The following is a 25,678-nucleotide window of genomic DNA, read 5'->3' on the forward strand; positions in this document are numbered from 1 at the left end:
CTAAACACACACACACACACACACACACACACACACACACACACACACACACACACACACACACACACACACACACACACACACACACACACACACACACACACACACACACACACACACACACACACACTTTAGAGCTGAGCCAATATTTAAACCCAGGCTTGATAGTTTAGAGGGGAGTGTGTGTGTGTACCTCAAAGCCATCCTGCCAGCTCTGTGGGCAAGTACCCTGGCAAAATGACAAATTATTGCTGTATTATGCAGGAGCACTGCATCACCAGCACAGCTGCACCTCAGAAATTATGTAAACAGCAGAACAAACTCGTGAACGAATCACGATCCAGTCCACGTTCAAGCAGCTTCGTGATTGGGTAAAGCCATGTTGCCCGACCCTCCCTGTCTGGGTTCAATTTCCATGGCTGCTCAGAAATCTAAGATTGGTACCACCGGATCCATTTGCCTCGAGAAAGGCCATAATGTTGCCCCAACAGTTGTGTTTATTGGGGGTGGTGGGGGCAGGTGTAAGGGCCATTACAAAATGATACGTACACGGGTTGAGGTAGGGTAAAAATAAAAACTTCTGCTTTAGTTTTGTGTCATCATTTGATGACCCCTTTTACTAAAACAATAAGAACAATGGTTCCATTTAGTGTGGTTGCTGTGTGGTTGATGTTGTGTGTGTTTTTTTTTTTAACGAAGTCCATGCCCCCTCCCCAGGGAAGAAAAAATATATAATAACAAAATACAAAAACTACAAAAACTTTAAAAAAAAACACAAAACACTTTGCATTTTGGTATTTTGATCTTGTGTTGATAAATTCATGTGGTGTTGTTGTGGCACAGGCATGATGCGCTGAAGATATATATATATATATATATATATATATATATATATATATATATATATATATATTTTAAACCTTCAAAAATTCTCTGAAATGGCTGAACATATTGAGGTGAACTTTTCAAGTAAGACCACCTATCCATGAGGAACAAAAGGTTCTCCCCCTATGATATCATAGATCACATGGTTTGGCAGCTATATTGGATTGAAGGAAAATCTTTAAAATATATATTTCTCTCGAACCACTGCATCAATAGATGGTATTCCAAATTATTATCTTGTAGTCATGTGTAATACATGTTTTAAATTTCAACCTGATCGGATGCATGGTTTGGCAGCCAGAATTATTAAATTTTTTGAATCTGGGTTTTTTTTTTGTTTTTATCTTGCCAAAACGAAGTTTTTGCAAGATATGTTAGTGAGCTTGTATGTTTTTTTTTTGTTTGTCTGTAATCACGTATAAAAAATTCTGCAGAGCACAGTTATCATTGGAAATTTTTATAACTTAGCATATCAGAGGCCTATAGAGGTCCATTTCAGCGCATGAAATTTTGAAGGTCAAGGTCAAAGGTCAAGGTCACTTTGTCGCAAATCACGGGAGTCGACAAAACCCTTATTTTTTGAGTAATTTTGATCGGATAGTCTTCAAACTTCATGGGAATATACTTCATGGTCTGGCGCTCAGCTGATTAATTTTTGGTGGCGATTGGCCTTGACCTTCATGGTTAGCGCCGAAGGTCAAACATATTTGACCCCAAGGTCAAATTTTCAAGTTTTAGGAACCATATTGTGAAGAACCTCAAATTGAACACCTCGATATGTCAAGCTTGAGACATTATGACGTCATTTGGTGACGTTATGAGCAAACACATATTTTTATGGTTACTCTGTAGAACGATTGTCATCGGAATCTCTCGTAGGCAGATATTCCTCAAGGAGTTGCTCCTGGTGGATAGCAGCTCTGTTCACCTCAGTGTGACCTTAAAGAAGTCACACGTGGTCACCTTTTGGCAAGATACGGGTCACCCTGCGGGTGACATTGGTTTATTTTTTTTGATGAATAAGGCTCACTTGTTTGTGCCTGGATGGGTTTGATTGTCCAGAAGTAGCAGCTGAAACCCAAGTCCTATTCAGGTTCCTCCTGATGACTTAATCTTTGCTTTTTGCCTGTTTGGGTTCCTTCTGATGACTCCAATACAGCGCTTCAGCCTTCATTGTGCTCGGCTGGTGAAAAAAAAGCGAAGAAGTAGAAGTACAATTTGGCATTGTAACGATCTCCCCATTTATACTTTAGCAATTTATTCTGGCGTCTTTATCAGCCTTGGTAGTTACCCAAACATTATCAGCCTTGGTAGATCCAATCATGGTGGGTTAGAGTTTCTTCTTCTTCATTATGGTTCCAGTATTGGCTCGAGTGTGTGTTAAATGCAAACAAATTTTTATCTCCCGAACATCCATTGGGACCAGTAGTGGACATGTATTGCAAAGCAATTCTCGCTCTTTGTTAATTATGATTGCATTCATAGGTTACATGGTGATGCGAGTATTGAGGATGGGTTTGGGAACTTAACCAGTCAGGAGTTACTGGAATAATGCGTACATCCCCAGAGTTGCTGGGAAGGGATGGAAAGCTGACAGAACAAAGGAATAGCTGGACATGACAAAAGACAGGAAAAAGTAGAGAGGCTAAATACTGACCTGCCTGTGGTGTTAGAGGAACAGGTCTTGTGCTTCAGCCTCTTTAAATGGAGATACCAATAATGTTGAGAGCTTTACATGCAACACAATCCAAGAGAGATATGTGATGGTGGGGTGACATGACAGGTGAGAGAGAGGTAGATGGTGGGGTGATGGTGGGGTGATGGTGGGGTTCCATCGCATCACAAAGAGTAGTGTTACATTTTGCTGCAGACAAAGGCCCAATAAGCTGAGAGGAGTTCTGATTTTTCAAGGAAAGACTTGGAATGACAATACATGACCACTCAGTGGCTGGCTTTGGAGGCCAGCTTTGCCATATGGTCAGCCCAGGAGAGGTCATGACTGAGTGAGATGTAAGACTGTATCTCGTCCAGTGGCTGGCCATGGAAATTTATATCTATAGGTGGGCTCATTTTATGATCCTTTTTGAGTTCTGTTCTGTTCTTGCATACGGCAGCTATCATTTCTTGGAAGCGCAGCTGTGCCGCTGATACTGTGCCCCTCCACCAGGACACTGATACTCATTTCACTGACCTCAGAAGGATGACAGGCTGAGTCAACCCCACCTTGTGTTAATTCAGTGGCCGACAGGGCTCAAACTCAGGACCCTAAAATCCCAAGCCAGCCACCCCAACAACAAAGCCAACATCAGGCTTCCTTCTTGAGTAAAGGAGTGAGACTGATATTTTGCAGGATTGAAAGACTTGCTCCATTTATCACACCAGTCGATACTATAAGAGAGATGTTTGTCTGTGTGTCAGCACCAGGCAACGTCGGGTACCTCTGCTTGTATATACATACATACATAGTTGTATTTTCTGTCTGTCTGTCTGGTTCTCTTTTTCTAAACTCTAAAATCTTTCCACACAACCCAGGCAGACGACTGTAGTTGGACCTGTTACCAACTATAGTATATGAGAGTGCAACTATACCAACTATAGTATATGCAACTACAGTTCTAGCTGCTGTAGCACTTTTACTTGGGAAGGTGTGGGTACCTCTGCTAGTATCAAATAAGTTTCAGATCAGCAGAGTGTTACAGTCACTGTTTGTCTTCCATTGTGGGGGGGGGGGGGGTGGGCTGTGTCGGGGGGGGGGGGTGGTGGTAATGTACAACACATTGATGTCGTCTACCAAAAGGAAGAGAGGGTTTTCCAGAGAATTCACAAAGAAGTTATTGATGTCGATGAGGAACAAGACCTGGTCCAAGACATTACCTTGGGCAAGTCCAGCCTCCATTGGGAGATGAGAGGAGAGGGTTCCATTGATGGCATCACTGATGAATGTGTGGGTGGAAGAAATCAGAAAGCCAGGCATGAATGCAGTCTTGTGTGCCACAGGGCAGGCAGAGAGCTTGGCAAGCTGAGCAGGATGCCAGACCGTGTCGAATGCCTGAGATATGTCCAAGGAGACGGTCTTGACCACCTGATTTAGATGATTAGGGTCAGAGACGAGCAGTCGAATGTCCAGAGTTTAGTAACTGGGACAGAATCCAAACAGATGGACAGAGATCCAGGCTGTTTAAAAGAGAGAAGAGAATCCGAAGCATTCTCACTGGTGTGCAGCAGTGTTTGCACTCTACTGGTGGTTTGCTCGTGGTGTTCACGGATTTCCCAGTCGCGGGGAGGCAGCCAAAGTAGCTGCACTGTAGCTGTTGCTCTCCTGAGTTTCACTTTCATTCTGGAGTATTTAAACACTGCAGGAGCTCGAACATCCATAAGACATGGAGAACAATCGGATATTGGGAGACTTATTGTCGTTTGACTTGAATTATAAGGACATGAAAAGACAACGGCTTAGTGAATGTGGTGTGTATATTATGGCCTGTTGGATATAATGCATTGAACCTATTAGGATCCCTTTGAGGTTCCGTGCAGTGTCGAGGAGACACACACTCTGGGACCACGTGATATGTTTGTACAACACACCTTTATAATTGTTTACCTGGTTCGTTCGTTACACTGTTGTTAACAACCGCGCCGGTCCGGATCATAATGAGGTTTGAACATTCGTCGCTCTCTTTCACCTGTACATGTCTCGTTTACCTGTGTTTGTGGCTTGTACAAAACCGTGCTTGTAATTCCATTAATACTCGCTGTCCTTCCGGCCTACCTGTATAATATGTGTGTATATATAATCTGTATGATCGATCATACAGCCTGTCGATGTCATTATAACTCCCAGTCATGTTTGTTTCAACGTTCGATGAATTGTAAAATAATATTTATATATATATATATATATATATTTTTAATTGACGAGTGATCTTATTAAATTAAAATTGGTTGATATGTTTAATACATTATTATATATAATAGTGTTTTTTTTAATCACTTTTATAAATCAACGCAATTTCAGTGATCGTTATAATAATAATAACGCGTCGACCACCATCAAAAAATTTGTCATTATTAATTGATTATAATTGAGGTACATTAATTTCGTTTGGTAGTGTTTCGTGCGTTTGTACCTTTTTTATGGTGTGCATTAACTATTGCTCTGAATTTGGAGGCGCGGGCGGCGTGGCGCGCACGTGCTCCACCATTGATCAGTTGTCATGGCAACTGCGAAATTCCCAGCGGCGCACGACAAACACTGACAAGGTGAACCTCGCTCTGAGCAAATTAGCACGGCGCTTTCTTCTATCTATAATTCCAGCAATGGTGTGTGTGTGTGTGTGTGTGTGTGTGTGTGTGTGTGTGTGTGTGTGTGTGTCTGTGACCGCTGTTTCTCGACAACCGCTGGTCCGATCTAATTGAAACTTGCCAGGTATATTGCTGGGGACCCGAGGATGTGCCTTTTCAAGGTTTGATATTAATCAGACAAGTGGTTCCCAAGATATGGCCATTTATTTACCAAACCAATGACAGGACACGGTGCTATGACGTTACAATTAACGTCACAATTGTTTGTTTGCTTTTTTGTTTATTATATATATATATATATATATATATATATATATATATATATATATATATATATATATATATATATATATATATATATATATATATATTTGCACGTTCGGGCACGCACTCGTATATTATGAATAAATATATTTAATGGCTGCCGAATTTAACTCAGCCTTTTAAGATGGAGATTAGTGCATGCATGGAGTTGATGTAGATGTGGGCCCTGTACTGAAGACAGTCTTGACAGAGCACCACGGGTAAAGAAGCGATCCCGGGCAGGGACAGGTCGCCAGGTGGACTCCGTCGCAGGATATGGGGAATTTTAACTGAGCAGCCGTGAGAATCCAGGGACGTGTGCAGTTACCACGTTTCTTGTGGAGCGCTCGCCAAGTGGCTTAAGCACTCGAGCAAGCGCTCCATTCGAAACCGTTCATAAGGAACGGCAGGCTTGGCAAGCGCTAGCGAGCTGCTTGATAACTGAACACAACCCCGATTGGGGACATTGTAATCACGCACTTTAATTTATACGCACTCCTACACAAATCTCCTTCTCTTAGTAGATTAAGGGGCTGTATTTCTATTTTCACGGACGTCTTTATTTTGATGACGTCATTCATCCGGCACGTGGCGAGCGCACGGTAACTCGGGCGGCGCAGGTGGAGTGATTTCTCATTACACCGCTAAAAAAATCGAATCCATGATGCTTTAAAATGCAAATCGTTTAATTTCGTTCCCTCTAGCGGAATGAAATATAAAATGAAGAGTTTTGAGTATTTATCTGTTTGATTTGGTTCCGTTTTGTTAATTTATCCTTCCCGCTTTATGAGACTTTCTCACTACATTGTGACCCCAAGTTCCAATCCGCTTTTTATGTCCGCATGTCGGAGTAAGAGACGCCGCAGGGTTAATATAACAAAACACGGGGTTTAATGAGGCCCCACCCCCACGTGGACAAGGCGTGCTCGAGACAGGAAGCACGTGATGTTTGCCAACAACGGTTGCCATGGAAATGGCTTCATATTGAAAGGTAAACTTGAAGCGCGGATACAACGGCTGAACACGAGGGTGTGAGCAGGAGAAGGACGCGGCCAAGATGCGGTGTTAATTCCTGAAACATTGTATTCCTTCGTATTTGTAGACTATAAAAGCTGGGTAATATATATATATATATATATATATATATATATATATATATATATATATATTAGTGTAAAAACAGTGTCGACCTTTGGCGCGGACAAGATGAAGTGTGTCTGCAACATCTGTACTTGCGGGTGAGACGTTCGGCGAATCGAGCTTGCTTTGCCAGCAAACTTATAACTACAATAGTCATTGTAGCTTTCTACGTACAAGTCGTGGCATGACGGAGTGCCGTACTTCACACGACGTATCACGGCACGGCTCACGGCACGCTTGGGTAGTGGACACACGTCCCAACCGACTCGTGAGTTCTCGGCACGACTTGCGCATGTAAATGTCGCTTAAAGGAGCCTATTTTGTAGCACTTGTACTCACTTTGACGTTTGTGCGAAACCAGCTTCGTTTAAGCACGAAAACTCTCGTTTAATGCTCCAATTTTAAATCCACGCAGATTTTACAACTGACGATAATAAATTAATAACTAGCAACAGACAACATGATGTAATCTGCCGATTGTGACGGTCTATGCAAAAGCGGAAGTTTGTTTTATATTGGTATTTAAATAAGTCTTGGAGGGGAGTGAAATGCGTACGTACTTTGTCAACGAGCATACGTGTGCCGAATGTAATGGAGATGGAGTAGCGGGCCACGTGTTCCACAGATCCGGCTTCCCTTCCCCCCCCCAACTCACATTTATTAGTTTGTTTGGTAAGTGTCTCTCCCAAGGAGGCTGCAAGGAGCGTTGGAGCCTCGAGGGAGTTTGTGGGTGGCAAGAACGGTCCCTGACGATCCTCCAGTTGGACCTCCGCATTATGGTGTACGACATCTCCCCTCCAGCTCTGGGGAGACTGTCCCTCTGGGGAGTTGTGGCCATAGTTAGCGTGTGTGTGTGTGCGTGCGTGTGCGTGTGCGTGTGTGTGTGTGTGTGTCCTGGCCATAAGATATATATATATATATATATTTTTTTTTTTACCATTTGAGCTTTTATTATCAAATCTTCAACAAACCTAATGAGAATATGAAGAAAATAATTAAAAATTGGGTGAAAGTGGGAAAGGGCAAAGTCATAGCAATTATAAATCGCCCTTATTAGTCCCACCGCAGCTCTGTTAGGGTTAAAAAATAAACAATCGTTGAACAATCGCTTCTGCGTTTGTATATTTATTTACGTCGGATCTTCAGTATTTAGATTTATCTTCAGTGTGTCTGTCCAGGCCACAACATTTTTACCAATTGAGCTTTTGCCATCCTTTATGTATTAATTAATTATTTAATTAATTATGAGAATATGGAGAACACAAATGAATAAAGTGTACAATTTGTTTTTGAAGCTGGCGTTTTCCTCAAGTTTAGTTTTGAGAACAAAGCGGATGCCGACGGGCTTTGCATGTTGAGATGATTTCTCGTTGGGGTCTTGGAGATTGGTTTTTCTATCACTCAATAAGTACGTGTTCCTTGTGTCTTACCATGGAGACCCAATGGATGTGTATCTCAACACAATTGTGTTGCTTGTATTTATTATTTTCAAAACTATGCATCTCGAGTTGTCATAAATGAATCATTGTCATCATTATAAGGCTTAAAGTTGCTTGACGTTGCCTTCTTATTCTGCAATCATTGGTGGCGTCAGCTTCTACAATCCGTTGGATTTTAGGCCTGAAGACCATTTGCTCATCAATGGCTTTTAATTGGGACTATCAGATCCCACGTACCCACAAGACTCGATTACATTGAGATACACGTGACATTTGTGGATATACAGTATCAGTAAAATCGTGTCTCTGTATACATGTGAAGAACTGAGACAAGTAAAATAACCTTCAACAGAACGGGATGGACGTTAAACTGGATGTCCTGTCTGCCGGCATCAGTTGGTGGATGCTAAATATCCCACAGTGTCCTTTACGAAGAGTAGGTGAGCTATCTCTGGTGCCCTGAGCAAATTATAAATTCTTGCTCTAACCTCCAGGGGCCACTGCATCAGCGGCACAGCCACACCTCCAGCAAATGACACAACCAGCAGCCGTGTGCTGCATACTAAAGGAAAGGAAAACCAGAGCTGGAATTTAAAAAACGGAAAACTGTACTCGCACTTCAGTCTTTTGTTTGGAATTACAATTCAAGATTGATAGTAGTAAATTTCACACCACCAATTTGATTAACGAGACGCTTTCTCATCTATATTGTACGAATGCTTGAATCATTCTTGGACAGCAACATTCCTGAAATGCTCTTCGATGGTAAAATTGCATGTGATTACAAGTGAGAATTGCTTAGCAATACATGTACCCTACCGTTGACGAAATGCCCTGAAACTCGAACTTGTTCTGTAACTTATTGTAATAAAACCGTGTCCCAAGTTTCAGTTGAATATGTTAAAGGGTTAGTGGGAAAAAGTGTGAAAAACCACAGGTGGGACGGACGGATAGCAGACACACGGAAAGCAAACCTCGAGTCCCCTATGGTGAAACCAGAAGGGGACTTGTAACCAGAACATGAACAATTACATACGTATAAACTAGAAGGGTACACGGTAGAGTGCATACTTCCACCCTGTAATGCATGATCTACGAGAACATATCTGGCCCAATACATTTTTTAGATATCGTGTTGTATATATCGTTTTTGAGCCCTATCTCGCAATGGTGAAGAATTACTTTTAAAATTCTCGTAGTCGGATCCGGATCCGGATCTTCACTAAAATCTAATCAGTTCGTCCTCGTCACACACCCAACATGTCCACACAATTTCATCCGGATCCTTCCAAAACTTTTTAAGATATCCTATACACAAACAAACAGAAAGGGGTTACGGTGGCAGAGGTAATCAATTAAAACACAAACTCGCACATTTGCTAACACAGGGAGCTGCAGTCCGCAGATTATAGCCAAAGCGAAGTTAATGGCGCGCCATCGCAAATATACACGTTTCCCACCAAAAAGCATTGTTGAAAGATGGCAAAGGGTTCCACCATGAAAGACCCAATATCAAATTTTGAGATAAAAAAAAAATCTTCTGTTTTGACCCCTGGGACCACAAGTCACCACAACCTGGGCATGAACTGGGGGTCAAATCCAAAAAATAGTTCCACATTTCATGTGGCCCCAATGTTGATTGTATATGTGAAGTTTCATAAAGACTGTGCCTATAATTGCATTTTTTTTTTGGTATTTTATTAAAATCTTTGACCTCACACCAGGACCCCAAGGGATGGGGTGAAAAATGATGCTGCTCTCAAACCTTCTTACCATGTGATTATCATGACTACCAAGTTGGTGAATTTCTGCACAACCGTTTTGGAGGAGATAGTGTGACAGACAGACAGACAGACAGACAGACAGACAAACAGGCACGATTGCAATATCCCCCCCCGTTATTTATTTATTGATTTATTTTTTTAAAGCGTGAAGATAACAAGTGTTCCTTCAAGTCACAAAGTGACTCTAAATGGAACTTATGAAATACAATGGGAAAACATTGTTGATGAAACGTTCAAATAAATACATTTTGAAGCATTTTCAGTTTACCACGAGACTCAGTAGAGAACGTCAGAAATCCATTAAAAAGACAGTCTCTCTATTTCAAGCAGCTCGATTCAGTGGTAAGTAAATGGACGTGTGAGGTCATGTACGTGTAATATGCAAGGTAAGGTGCTATGTGTTCAGAGGTAGTGATAGGCAGGGTATGTATCATTACATAATGGAACATGCAATAAGTATTATAAATGTATGATAAGACATGAAAATCTCAATCAATAAGGTAAACTTTTCAAGGGAAGCACTTATTCACAGGCTGGAATTCACATGGGACTGCCAGGATTGCTGAGATGTACTCACACTCACCTCTAAGTTGTGTAGCCTTCTTTGGAATCTCTGCCCAGCTATTAAAAACAAGCTGTCGTCCTGGTGTTTCATAGGCAGGGTGATTCATCAATGTGTGTGCCATCCCTTGGATGGACGTTAAACTGGGCGTCCCATCTGCCGGCATTAGTTGATTGATATCAAAGATCCCACGGTGTCCTCTGCGAAGAGCAGCCGAGCAATCACATACACCGCGGCCAAAAAATTCCAAAATTCCTGCCCTAACCTCACATTTCCCCGGTCCCAAGGGAACGAAGTGCAAAAGGGTCAACCCCCAAGGTGGTCGTTCTGCCACTTATTAACTGGGCATCTGGATTAGTAGTCGTCACATTAGTAATTCACATGGATGAACCGCCTCAATGTATGGCTGGCTGGCATGAGGAAGCATGGGTTGGTATGTTCTAATGGTGTTGACTCGCACATTTTGTATTGCAGGCGACATCGCTGCTCGACCAAAACTACATTCATCCATGAAGGCACTGAAAAGCCAGTCAAAAAATCCGAGTACCTGGAGAAGTTTTCCAACCACATCTGGACCAAACCCCCCTCTCCAATTAAACCCAAGCAGGAATACAAGGGTAATGAAGGCCGAATGGAAGGCATTACAACAACCAGGTAGGCAATACTATTTGAGCAGGAATCACTGCCATCTCACATTGAAGCTCAGTGCCTGTTGAGATTTTTCTTTCCATGTTTATCAGCTAAAAGCTTGATGTTGTGGTAAATTTAAGCATTAGTAAATGCATGTAAATTAGTGATTAAAATTGATGGTTACATGTTATAAGTTTCGTTTTGCATGGATAAGTAAATTGTAATATAAACTGCTTGATGTAATGAGAATTTTGGCTTGTAGATGGTGGTATTGTACTGTAAACTGCCTGGTGAGATTCGTGAAACTGGAAGTTCTGGAACGTTCTCAAATGAAACTTTCAGTCTGGACGAGAATCGCATTGAACTAACGTACAGGTCAGCTACCACTTTAATGGATCTTTGAAAGTTGGTGACTATGACTTCTGAATGGCGTGACAATGACCACATCAACAGCATAACGTCTTTGAAACTTGTATTTCAAATAAACACACACAAAGTCAAACGAGGAAGTTCACCATGACATACAATGTCCAACTCCGATTCCCACTTTGGGTTGTTTCTGCCCAGTGTCTCTGTCCTGCCGGCTCAACTCGCGCGTGTTCACCTCGTCCACTGAGGCTGTTGAACAATTGAGTCTTGTCGCGTTGTTCTCTCTCACACGCTGGCCCATCCATGATTGAAGAGCTCAAAGGAATTCTTTCCCAACACACAACTGTAGTGTATTGGCAGGGAGCGTTGAGCGGGGCGTGGAGGAGTGGTGTGGTGGTCACGTGTCTGCAGGGCATATAGCTGTTCGCGTCCGCTAGGGGTTCATGGTAGTCTACAGTAGTGTACATTCGGACGGGCAATAAACAGAGTTCGACAACCCTCACGACTCTCCGTGCCTCACTGCCCTCCGGACATTACATTGGCGACGAGGCTGTTTCGGATCAACGTGTGCAGAGTGCCTGGTTTTCCTCGGTATTGACTTGGAGTCGTTGCCAGAGCAATTGGATTGTGGGGCGCACGGAGCGTCGGGAAAATCAGCGCAGCTAGCGCGGTTAGAGTTCGATCACCTGGCGAGGAGCCCAGGAAAGCGCATCGCGAGTTTCGCGCGCACGCGGCCGCACGCACAGTCTTCGGTGCGGGTCGAGTCCTGCAGCCAGACATCTCGCCGTCGCCTGCGAATTCGCGTCGAGTGAACGGCAGGACGGCTCGAGGATGGTGGAAGGTCAGGGCACGGCGCACGGACGAGTGCCGGTTTTCGTCGGAGACGACTTCAAATTGTTTTCGGAACAATTGGGGTGCTATTTCCACGCGAATGATGTGGTCGACGAGAGCAAACAGAAGTCGATCTTGCTCGCCTCGCTGTCGGCGGAGCATTATCGACTGCTGAGTGATTTAGTGGCGCCAGACAAGCCCAGTGATGATGGGCTGTCGTTTCAGGACGTGGTGGGGAAGATGAAAGCCCACATGGCGCCGGAGAAGTCAGTGCAGCTGGCTCGATACCAGTTCGTTCACCTCACGAAGGGTGCGGAAGAGCGCGTAGCAGATTTCGTGGCGTGGGTGAAGCATTCGGCCGTGGCTTGCAAGTTCACGGCAGAGGAGCGTCCAGCTCGACTCAGAGATCGCTTTATTTCTGGGCTGCAAGATGCGAAGATGGTGTCGGCGATTCTGCGAATGTCGACGTTACATTCTACTCGGCGGTCGAGACTGCTTCAGCTGTCGAGCAGACACTCACAGATGTCCGCGCCATCGCCGGCCAGGGCATGATGGGTGATTCCAACTGGGGCATGTCAGGTGACCCCGGGGTCCACGTGATGACCCAGGTTCCCCAGGCCACGCGCACGCCTTTCCGTGCGGGCCGGGGCCGCACCCTGCAGCGCGGCCGCGCGGGCAGCGAGATGAACACAAAGGGGTGCTGGGGATGTGGAGGACAGCATCTGCGGCGGGTGTGCCTGTATAAGAACACCGTGTGTTTGCATTGTCACAGGGTGGGACATCTGAAGCGTGTGTGTCGAATGGCGGGGGCCGCCGTTAAGGTCTTGGATGGCGAGGTGCGGGACGACCCCAGCGACCTGGAGCGCGGCCTGCAGCCTGGGCATAGCGATCCCGGCGGCCCGGAGCAGGAAATGCAATCGATGCTGAGCCTGTTTTCAATTGGTCCAGAGGTAACAATACCAATGACAGTGGAGGTCGAGGTGAACGGGGCACTGATCGTGTTCCAAGTTGATACTGGGCCGCGGTGTCGGTCATGGGCGAACGGAGCGCTCGTGACCTCCGCGGTATTCACCTGGTCGAAATGACCTTTTCGCTCTACACGTACACCGGCGAAGCGATTGCACCGCTTGCTGTGACAGACATATCGGTGATCTACCAAGGTCAAAGCGCCCTACTCTCATTGTTTGTGGTACGAGGGGAGGGGCCCGCCCTTTTGGGCCGGGACTGGCTGGCTCGCCTCAGGCTAGACTGGATGGCGCCAGCCAGTGGCCTTGGACGTCCCGTGCCGAGCCGATTAGAGTTTCGGCGGGAAGAGGAGGAGGTTCCTGTTTCGGAGTTCGTACCTCCAGGTGCACCTGTGCCTCCTTCGGGGCACGTACCTCCGTTTGGGCCCGGGCCTCCCTCGAGACCCGAGGGCGAGGTTCTGGCGGCAGGAGCCGCGACGATGCAACATGGGTTTCCGGTCATTGCTTCCGGCAACTACGATATACAGTTCCGGAGCAACGGGGGTCATGCCAGCTGCGACTGACTCTTGCGCTTGCGCTGCGCTCATGAAACAGTGCACACCCGTGTCGTTCAGGCGATTTCAGCGGGGGATTGGAGCGAGCCGGTCACATTCAAGAAGTTCGCGGAACGCGACGTCGTGACAATCAAGAGGCGTGCGCACAATGTGGTTCATAAATTGCTAATTGTTGTGTATTTGATTCTCGCGGCACGAGTGATTCCGCGTGACATTGTTAAAGCAAATGTCGACAGTCCGCGTGTGAGCATAATGTGTTTGGTTGGGATCAATCAATATGATGATCAATGTGATGTGAAGAACTTGCGGACGATCGTTGCGAATAAAGAGGTCTTTCTGATCTCCGGCTTCGAGGACAGTCCGTGGTTCGCTGCCCTCTCATGTGTGGGAATTATACTGGGGGAACGTGCTGTACGTGAAGGGAAGTTTGCTTCTGCGCAGACGATGTTTTTGCTGCTTTATGACATGGCTGTGCGTGCAGTGTACGCTGATCGTCCGTGTGGACGTGCGTTGAAGTCTCAGCTGGATTTGCTGCGGCCTAGGCGGTTGGTGGCAGGGGCGTTGTTGCGCCCGGGGCTGATGCGCGGTTTTGGTGTGGGACGGCTGGCAACAGAGCCGGCTGATTGCCTGGTTTGAGTCGATGGGGGGGGGGGGGCGGTTCGCTGTTCAGCGTCACCCTCCCGTTACTCTCGCGGGGGTCGAGTGTTATCTTCCCAAGGCCGCTCTCCCCGCTGCTCCCGCCAGCGGCGGCGCCCTCATGTCTGGCGGACTCAGCGTGTTTACCTGTTTCTGTCCGTGGGGGACGAGCAAGCTTGTCGGCCAGGGGCGCGCGAGGTTCGTCTGAGCATGTCACCTCGACCTCGCCGGGAGGCGTGTAAGCATGGGCCGCCTGGGGGCGCTTCTACAGTCTGCTGCGTTTGGAGTGCAGCTCACTCGCACCGGCGCAGTATATGATGTGATGGGGTCAGACAGATGAATTATGTGCCAGGTTAGAACAACGGCATTATTGTGACAAGTTGTGCAGATGTAGCACGTTTTCTTTTGTGCCATATCGTCTGGGAGATTTTACTTGGTTGATGTCGTTTTGTTCCTTTTTGCTTTTGTGTCGTAGTATTCTTTGCCAATTTTGCTTGTCATTATAGTTGTCATTTTATACTCATACTTTTAGGAGGGAGGAGTGTAGTGTATTGGCAGGGAGTGTTGAGGGGGGCGTGGAAGAGTGGTGTGGTGGTCACGTGTCTGCAGGGCATATAGCTGTTCGCGTCCGCTAGGGGTTCATGGTAGTCTACAGTAGTGTACATTCGGACGGGCAATAAACAGAGTTCGACAACCCTCACGACTCTCCGTGCCTCACTGCCCTCCGGACATTACAACAACCTTCATGAGTTTTAATCAACCTGATTGTAATCGGCTCCACACTTTAACAACCGCTCTGGGCATTAACACCTCGTTCACTCATGAGAGTTAAATCGACCACGGGGATGATCAAAACTTACGGCTTGTCACATATCACCCATCTCGATACACCTCCCTCTCACGGGTTTATATAATATCACAGAACAAACGCGTGCATTCAAGCAAATTCGATTTGAGTCCACACTGGAAGTTTCGACAAAACATTCCAGCACCTTCACAAATCTTACCAGGTCGTTTACAACAGTACAATGCTGCTATCTACAGTCAAAATTAGTTCATTACATCAAACAGTTTATACTACAATTTACTGACATGTGCTAAATGAAACTGAAAACATGTAACCATCGGGGCGCGAACCATCGGGGAAAACATGTAACCATAACATAACGGGGCGCGAACCACTCGCTCAGGGCGACGGGGCGCGAACCACTCGCTCAGGGCGACGGGGCGCGAACCACTCGCTCAGGGCGACGGGGCGCGAACCACTCGCTCAGGGCGACGGGGCGCGAACCACTCGCTCAGGGCGACGGGGCGCGAACCACTCGCTCAGGGGGACGGGGCGCGAACCACTCGCTCAGGGCGACGGGGCGCGAACCACTCGCTCAGGGCGACGGGGCGCGAACCACTCGCTCAGGGCGACGGGGCGCGAACCACTCGCTCAGGGAGACGGGGCGCGAACCACTCGCTCTGAATGACATGGTGCGGCAAAAGCGTCCACAGTGAGTGAAGAATTTGCTCAGAAGGACGTAGCGCGGTACTACTTTTGATTGTAAGGTGTTCGGCAAGTGGATTAAGCACTCAAGCAAGCACTCCAATTAAATGGCTGATCAGGAATGGTTGGCCAGGCTGTCGCTGCATATCATGTCGGATCCCTTTAACTTTAAAGCTGGTATTCACCGTGCACATAGTAGTTAATGAAATAAAATGAATTCATTCAAATAATGACAATGCAGAACAACCCTGGAGACACCGCAACGTTCAATTGCCCATGAAATATTCATCGTAGATAATCCGCCATCTTGCCTGCTCGTCTGTGCACGCGTCACATGGTACATCGGTTTGGGGTCCATGCAAACGTTCTAACTTTTTTTTTAACATCCATTTTTTACCAGATTTTCTTTGATCCCCTGTTGAGCACCTCGTGATACCTCTGAAAATATAGACACTGATCTGGCAGACGCTATGGATAGGCAGTCCCTCGGGGGACAGGGCGTGAGGTCCAGCAGTCATGCATTAAATCATGTAGCTCAATGAAGCTGATTAAATTTGTCACGTTCCTAAATTTTTTGTTCACTCAATATAATTCTCCAAACAGTAGTAAAAGGTAAGTTTAGTGCATTGGAAATTTCACATTTTCTTGTGTTTGTATGGACAAGGAGGGAACATAACCTTACTTGCTTAAAGTAAATAGGTATATCAGCTTAGTTGGAAGATTCATTATTTCTTTAAATTATCAGATTTCACAACAGATTTCGACACTGATTTGGTCCAGACAATAACTGATCCTCAAAACCGAAATAATATCTCAATTAAATACTTTAATTAGTCCGTGAGAGTAGATCGTGGGAAATTGCATCATATAATGCATGAAATCCTTCCACGTTCCAAATTTGAAAACTATCGCGCTTACAAAAGGGATGTACACAGTGATTAATAGATATGATGAACAAGCATTCAATAATGAATGAGGAAAGTGGAAAAAACTTTATCGTTAAGAAATCGTTGTGGCCTGTTCCAAGTCAAGGCATGGTTGAGCAGGCCAAAAAACATGGCGGCTTCAGACTCCAGCGAGGTTACCCAGGAAATGCCTTCAAACCCCAGGCAGCGTGGTCGCCAAGGATCGTGAAGGATATAATTAAATAAGGCCGTTAATTTTCTTAAAAAGAGGTGTTTTAATTAACCCAAACACCCAATATTCACTCTTGCACTTCCTTGGAATTTTCTTAATATGCCTGCAAAGTTTCAGACTGTTAGATTTTATAGTTTTGGGGTTATGGAGGAGACACACTGACACATTGACAAACACACATTGACATTTATTTGTGTCGATTTTGAATCTGGGTTCAGTGATTTAAATTAAACTTGGTCCAAGTATGTATAATGATGCAATAATGTGGGCGGAGGCATATTTGGCTACCGAAGGTTGTCATCCTAATCTTTTTTGAATTGATGAAAATTCAAATAAAATAGAATTTTATTTTCAAATTGTTTTGTCTCGCAGCTTCTTCCATCGTGGCAGTCTATCTTTCCCAATATTCCATTCTACTCTTTACGAAACACTTTGTTAGTTTCTTATTCTCTATTTTGACTCTTCCTTGGGTGTCTTTCTGTGCCTCTCTTATCTCTGCTTCATACATCGTTTTTGTTTGTCCTAAACTATCTCCATCTTTTGTGTTGTTTCTCCTGAAACCCAGGATATGTAAGAATGTTTCCTATATCAGATCCTCCACATTTCTGTGATACCTCATTCAAAGCTTGATGCATGAAGGAAAACTCTCCATCTGGGTTTCCTATCTCGTCTTGTAAAATTTCAAATACATTTTCCACCTTAATATATTGAACTTGGGTATACAATCTGTAAGATAAGATGTCAACATTTTAAGAACTGGTTCAGAGATAGCCAAACAGGATTGAAGATGGTCAAGTAATATATTGTTACAGCCCGGGGTTCGGGGCTCGCCACAATGGGAAGGACTTGAGTTTCTCCTGAACACCCGGTCCTGAGGCAGCTGACCACAGATTACTCTGCGGTCAAACGGGCTGTAGTTATGACACAGCCGTAGCTGCATAACTTTGACTACTGGCTTAGCAGGGTTACGCTTTGATGTTTCCACGATACCTTTCTATTGGCACAGCAACCTAACTTTAGCCCATGCCCTCAGCCCCACACCTGGTGATCTTCTGCCAAGGGGAACAGATAGGTGCAGCACTGGCTAACAGAGCAAAAAAAAAAATCATCTGGGGTACAACTTCTCGTCTAACTCTACTTGTACACTGTGTCGGACCAATGAAGGAAAAGACAATCGAGACAGATTGGAAATAACAACCAACAATTATTTATTTACACATACCAGCAATCATTTAAAAGCAAGTATTTACAGGCAAGAAAGCAAAAGGCACATAAGAGCAGATTGAACAAACACATATTCTTTCTTATATAATCTTAATTACACAAGAGACATTGCCATCATTCAATCAGGGGAGAAGAAGACAAGAAGAAGAACATGAGAAGTAAAGTACGGAGAAAAGAAAAGTAGGGTCCACTGTTTTTCCCTCACCTCACACAGCCCAACGGGGCTGTGGCAGTCCAAATATAGTGGGGAAAGGATGGGGAAGACGGGCAGCGATGCCGTGTGATGGGACATGCAACCGTGTCTCTGAGGCATCCAGACCCAGTAGGCAAGTCCTCTCTGGCATGCAAGATATGCGACGGCAAGCAACTCGCTCAGTTTCTGCTGGGCCCCCACATCCAGCAGCTCCCCACAAACCAAATCGTGTTCTGGGCTTTCCACACTATCCTTCTTTGCATTATGGGCTTTCTGCTCCTTGCAGGACAAGCTTTTAGGACATGGACAAGCAATGAGCTCCTTTCTGCCTGCAGGACATTGCTTTTTTTCTCCTCTTGTCTCTTGCACTCCTGTCCTTCCTCTTCCTCTCAGGATCTTGCTTTTTTCACGTCTCAGCTCATGCGAGCCTCTTCCTAATTGGTCCACTTCCTATGTGGGTGGGTCCACAATGCAGCTTGTGGAAAATGCCACATCATTCTATGGGAACTTTCAATGCAGCCCCCACTCCCTCCCTCACACGTAAGTATTCATTGTACGGTCCCCACTGTAACCTGCCTGCAAGATGTGCCGCACCCCAACATGCATGGGAAAAGCACCGCACCTCTTGCCACGAACATGCGTGTGAGAATGGACACAGTCCCATGCGGTGAAGGTAATTTGATCGACCCGAAGGATTAATGACCGCAGACAGACCAAATGCACCCAATTAAAACAAAGCGCAAATGACTTGAAAATGGAGAGGGACGCTGCTGAACCAAGGGTGGAAGGAACGGCTGTGGGTTGAAGGTAAGACCGATGGGTGAAGGAGGGATTGTCAAAATGATGTTTGGTGAAGGGGATTATTCGTGGATTGAGAAACGCAGAGGGGCCAACAGACCGATGGTGTAAAGGAGGGGTTGTTGAAAGGAGCAGGTGGGAGTGGTGGGGGAGGGGGGAATGGATAGATGGGGATACAGGAAGGATTGTTTAAATGAGCCAAGAAAACAAATGGTCTTGAGTGGTGCCAATAAAAGTCCTGACTTGGTGGGGGAGGAATAAATGGACTGATGGGGTAAAGGAGGAAAGATTGAGAGGAGTAGAGGGGGCGGGGGGGAGGAAATGGATTGATGGCGTAAAGGAGGAAATATTGAAGGTAGCGGAGGGGGGGGGGTAGGGACGTTACGGACTGATGGGGGTTGAAGGTAGCGGAGGGTTTGGAATGGGCCGATGAGGTGAAGGAGGAAAGATTGAAAGGAGCAGAGGCGGGGGTGGGGTGGGGGGGGGAGAGGTTGACATTACACTGGGGAAGCACAAACTAACCAAAGCATGCCATCCGAACAACCCTTAGACAAGGGGCCAGGAACTATCTACACAAAGACAAATGAAACTAGAACTGCCACTTTATAACTGCTGGCAGTGATGACCGGGTACCCAGTCCGTCCGCCTTTGACACAACTGATACAACATGAGACTTAAATCATAGTCGCAAAGTTTCGCATTCATCGGATAAGCGGTGCCAGAGAAAACATTATTTAATGGTGATACAAACACAGGCCTGCTACGAGACGGCGCGGAACAGACGAGTTACGAACCGGGCAGCACAAAGCGTTCAATTTCCTTATTACTGGCGAACAGATTCAAATAATTAAATAATTCTGGCTGCCAAACCGTGTGACCGATCAGGTTGAAATTTTAAACTTTTGTTTCGCATGTCGGCTAAATTAAAATCTGAAGTTTCGTATATATAGAAGCAGCGGTTCCAGAGTAAACATGAATTAATATTTATCCTTAAATCCAAGATGGCGGCCAAACCATGTGACTTGTGATGTCATAATTTTCACCAAATGTGCAAACACGATCGGAGACGATAAGTGCAAATTTTCGCTTCGCTTGGTTAAGCAGTTCCAGAGAAAACATTATTTAATATTTTTCTTAAAACCAACATGGCTGCCAAACCCTGGGCCCGATCCCGTTGAAATTTCAAACCCTCATTCCGCATGACTGTTCCACCATAAAGGTGATGTTTCACATTGATTGATGCAGTTGTTCCAGAGTAAACATTAATTAATATTTTTCCTTCAATCCACTATGGCTGCCAAACGTTGCGTCGTACCTCAAAAGGGGGTGAGAACTTTTTATTCGTCATGGAGAGGCGGTCGTAGTGGTGGAGTTTCGCCTGGATCTGTTCAGTCGTTTCAGAGAAAAAGACGTTTTAAGATATTATTTTTCAATCCAAGATGGCTGACGAACCATGTGACCTATGACATCACAAGTTATTATTCTGCTTCCAACTGGGTATTGGAACATGTGTGTGAAGTTTCGTGTTAATCGGTAAAGGTGCGTTTTTCTATCCAAGATGGCCACCAAACCATGTGACGTGTGACATCATAATTTTTAACACTCGTGCACACACGATGGTAGATGATAATTGCAAACTTTCGATTCGTTAGGTTAAGCGGTTCCAGAGAAAACATTATTTAATATTTTTCTTAAATCCAAGATGGCGGCCAAACTGTGTGACTTATCAATTCGAAATTAACAAACTTATATCGCCTACGTGTCCCGAATATACTTCTGAAATCTGCCCTTCATCCGACCAGCGCTTCTGGAGAAGAAGATGTTTGAAGGTTTTAGGGTTTTTTCAAGATGGCCGCCAAACCATGTGACCGATCAAGAACAAATTAACAAACTTGAGAAAGGACCTCATGGGGAATATATGTGTGAAGTTTCGTCTTCATCTGTCTTGCCCTTCTGGAGAAGAAGATTTTTAAAATTTATTCATTTTCAATCCAAGATGGCTGCCGAACCTTGTGACCTATGATATCATAAATTTAAATTCTGCTTTCCATCGTCGACCCGAACAAGTGTGTGAAGTTTCGTATAAATCGGATAAAGTCTATTTTTCTATCCAAGATGGCCGCCAAACCATGTGACTTCTGAGGTAAAATTTTTTTACCATGTATGCAGACTTGAGCGAGGAAGGCACTTGCAAATTTTCGCTTTGATGGCTTATGAAATACCAGAGAAAACATTATTTAATATTTTTCTTAAATCCAACATGGCGGCCAAACCATGTAACCTATCACTTTGAAATTAACAAACTTGCATCGCATACATGTCACGAATATAGTTCTGAAATCTCGCCTTCATTGGACCAGCACTTCTGGAGAAGAAGATGTTTGAAGGTTTTAGGGTTTTTTCAAGATGGCCACCAAACCATGTGACGTATCAACAATAAATTAACAAACTTGAAAGAGGACCTCAGGGGGAATGTGCGTGTAAAGTTTCGCCTCAATCTGCACAGCCGTTCTGGAGAAGAAGATTTAAAAAAAAAAACACTAAAAAACAAGATGGCGGACGAATTACGTCACCGATGACGTCAAAATTTTTTTTTTCTACGATGAATTTTTGTGTAGATGATGCTCAAGAAATTTCAAATTTTTGCCATGTGGCGTTCTACTTGACGAATTTTTACTGGGATACCTCTTCACTGATGACGTCACGAAAAATCACACGTATTCCCGAGAGGGAGCTTGTTCAAATGTATCAAGCGAAATTTTTTTACCCTAGAAGGTTTCCGGGATACAGAGGTCCAAAGTTTATCTGTTTTTTCAAGATGGCGCCCGTACCACGTGACCTATGACGTCATAATTATTAATTATGTATGCTATCAAAAAAGATACATATTTGGTGAAAATTTTGTGTCGATTGGTCTTACCATTTCTGAGAAAATGGCATTTAAAGCGAAAAAAATTGGAAATTTTGCAAATTTACGGCGGAAGAAAAATAATAATAAACAGAAGAAAAACAATAGGTTATCCAGTCCATTTGACTGGATACCCTAATAACATCCTCGGGTCACCTACGTGTCCATGTACGCTCTCCCCCTGGGGTGAGTTTCGAAAACCATAACAATATCGTGGTAAGTTGTGTCCAGAAGTGTTAGGATTGCCTAGAATCTTGGTATGCTTTGTACAGAACATCGTTTGCGGCTATCAGGAGAGCAGTCTCAATTTCTATGTAACTATTTAAAACCAGCGAAATATGCTTCCAGAAGAGAATGTTGGTGCAGGTATTCCAGAATAATAAAACACCATTGCCATTTCTTGAACTGTTGTAGCTCGTTTTAATTTTTTTTGTTTTTTTAATGTCCTCATATATGTGTCAGAACTGCATCTGATGTATTCCAACCACAATGATTCCATAAAGATTGCTCGATAAATCAGGTAAAACGAGGTCCTTGTATTTAAAACAACTCTGACAAATCTAAACTAAGGATCCGTGTACAGTTGCCTGCAAAAGTATTCACCCCCCCTCCAAAGTTTTCACATTTTGATGCCACCTGAGTTTATTTCACGATGCCTTCAAATCAAATTTAATATACATCGTCTTCACAAACTACCCCAGTGATAAAGGTACAAAATGCAGATAAGATGTGAATAAGTTAGATTAACATAGAAAATCAGATGATTCTCAGTGGCATCAGTATTCAACCCGTTTCACGAATTAACTCTAAATCACTTCAGGAGCAAATTATTTGTTTGAAAGGTTACAAAATAAGTACAGTAGGCTTCACCTGTATTGAATCAGTGGTTTCACTGAAAAATGAATCTCCCTCACTTATCTAAGGAGTTTTAAGGTGCAACTCACTTGGTCAACCAACAAGGAAAACATGAAGACCAAGCAGCTTCCCAAATAAATCAGACAAAGTGGTGGAGAAGCAACATTCAGGAGAGAGTTATAAGAAGATTTCAAAATCACTCATTATCCCATTGAGTACGGTAAAATCCATCATTAAGAAGCGGAAGGCATATCATATCATCCAGACTCTACCCAGATCAGGTTGCCCATCCAAACTCAGCAGCTGGGCAAGCAGGAACCGGTTTTGGGATGTCACAAATTACTTTGAAAGATCTGCAAGGCTCCATGTCGGAGATGGGGGTCAGTGTTCATCAATCAACAGTATCCCGTTTCCTTCACAAAAATGGCCTCTATGGACAGGCGACAAGAAAGAAGCCATTACTGAACAAGGACAAATGTGTCCAAGAGCCGCATCCTAAAGGTTTTGTGGAGAAGAAGAAGAAGAAGAAGAAGAAGCTCTCTTAGAGCCAGCGTTCGCTACGCGAGACGCGGCTAAAAAGACGCATCTAAAAGCTCGTATGGAGTTTGGGGAAAAGCATCTTAATGATCCTGCAGACATGTGGAGAAGAGTTGTATGTTCAGACGAGACAAAAATTGAACATTTTGGTCTAAATTCAAAGCGTTACATTTGGCGCAAGCCGAACACTGCACATCACCCAATCAGCGCCAATCCTTACCCTTAAGCTGCAGGGCAATGATCCGAACCACACTGGAGTGGCTGAATAATAAGAAAATAAATGTTCCTGAGTGACCCAAAGTTGTAACTTGAACCCAATTGAACATTCATGGCGAGACTTGAAGATTGCGTCCATCGATGATCCCCCAAAAAACTTGTCAGAACTAGAGCAATTTTCATGTGAAGAATGGGCAATGATGTCACCATCTCACTGTGTAAAGCTCGTAGAGACCTACCCACAAAGACTCAGCGCAGTCATTGCTGCAAAAGGTGCTTCCACCAAGTACTGACCTGAGGGGCAGAATACTTTTACAACCAGTGAATTTTGATTTGTACATGTTTTTTTACAAGTATTTTTGACATGTAACCTCCTTCAACTAGAACAGTGTTTAGTTTGATTTCTTCAGTTATGTATAAAATAGTTCATTTGGAAAAAAACTGTTTCTACATAATTCGTAATTCATCTAAATGTGGCATTATTGCAGGGGGTGAATACTTTTAGTTACAGGCCACTGTAGTCCATTATATTGGTAAGGATGTGGCACTGTCCAGATAGGCAGAATTGCTGGAAGTTTCCTTGTTTGAACGATCTGTTGCACAATTTTTGACCTCATCCTGCAGGCTCAACTTCGTGCCACACAAGTTACAGCCACGTGTTACCCGTGTTCCCGAGGTGTACAAGTCCCCAGAAGGCAAGCAGAATGGGATCTCAACATACGTGTCTGACTTTCAGCAGAATTCCACGCAGCCCATACCTCCATCAATGCGTCCAAAGGAACAATTACACCTCTCCAGCGAAAAGATGGTAGCAGTGCCGACTTATGCAGGTGGGATACTTGTTAAAGTACAGGTCACAGCACACACATTAAAAAACAAAAGTTTGCTCCAATTTTGAAGTTTGCTGTTAAAAACAAGAGATTTACATCCTTAAGTAAGAGGACAGATGATTGCAAATGACAGGTGTTTTTTGGTCTGACACATGTCAGAGTATAATCTGACAGTGACATTTCCAGAGATGGGAAGTGACTTGATAATACAGTAAATGTTCCAAACGATGCATGATACATGCTATTAGCTTCAAAGGACCTATCATGTCATCGTCGAGCCGGTGCAACGTTTTAATTATATTGTTGCTGATTCGCGCCCGCCGGCGTGCTGACGGCCACGTAACTCGAATCGCGGCACGTCGCCCACCGGACGGACAATCCAGTCGTGACCCTCTCGGACTAACGCCGGGAACCAGTCACGGGTGGACCTTTCGGTCTCACCGCGATCGAGCCAATCAGCCCCCGCGTGGGATAGGGTTGCTCGCCAAATTCGACCTACCTAAGTACCCACGCGGAGGGTAGACCGGGCGATCGCACCTCGCCGCAGGTCGACTTCGGACACGGGCCACTTAAGCGACCCGTTCCGTACTATCAGAATAACCGAGCGGTGTTATCGTCGACCTCGACGGTTCGATTAATTATCGGGCGTATTCAGCCCACTACCAACCCTTTACGTGAAGCAAGATGGGGATTCAATAGAGGAAAAGACGAAGCGAAGCGGGAAACAGTTCAACACAAAGCACATTTATTCGCGGCACACGGGAGCACACATATACAATTCCACCAAATGCACACAGAAAAGACACAATGTAATTTACACAAAAAGCAAATGTAAAAGCGAAAACACAATGCAGAGCTAATACCGACTACCGAGCACACGGCAACACTTATACAATTCTACTTCACAGACGGCGCCGACAACACATACCCAAAACCAAGGAAAAGAATACCCTCTAGGATGAGGCGGGCCTGAGGCCGAGACCGGGTCGCGCCTACCCGTCTGGTGATGAGACGCGGAGCGACGATGGCGCCTCAACTCCGCGGGCCTCGCGGACAGTGTCTGGTAGGGGGTGGGAAAGGGGCCCCCT

At 44.7% G+C, this 25,678-nt stretch overlaps 1 protein-coding gene across 5 annotated transcripts in view; it reads left to right on the forward strand.

Annotated features, from left to right (window-relative positions):
* The first annotated feature begins 4,519 nt into the window (after positions 1 to 4,519).
* Positions 4,520 to 25,678, forward strand: part of LOC147016746 (stabilizer of axonemal microtubules 2-like) — a 35,446-nt gene continuing 14,287 nt past the window's right edge. The window contains exons 1-3 of one of the 5 annotated variants that reach the window (XM_085845690.1): positions 4,520 to 4,541; positions 10,890 to 11,069; positions 24,385 to 24,590. In XM_085845690.1, the coding sequence (XP_085701816.1) occupies positions 4,537 to 4,541; positions 10,890 to 11,069; positions 24,385 to 24,590 (391 nt within the window). In that variant the 5' untranslated portion in view covers positions 4,520 to 4,536. The other 4 variants (XM_085845688.1, XM_085845689.1, XM_085845692.1 and 1 more) reach the window with 4 other exon arrangements.

Source organism: Eptatretus burgeri, chromosome 11, assembly GCF_056783735.1.
Source record: "Eptatretus burgeri isolate ZD-2024b chromosome 11, Ebu_testis_v1, whole genome shotgun sequence".
Classification (NCBI taxonomy): domain Eukaryota; kingdom Metazoa; phylum Chordata; class Myxini; order Myxiniformes; family Myxinidae; genus Eptatretus; species Eptatretus burgeri.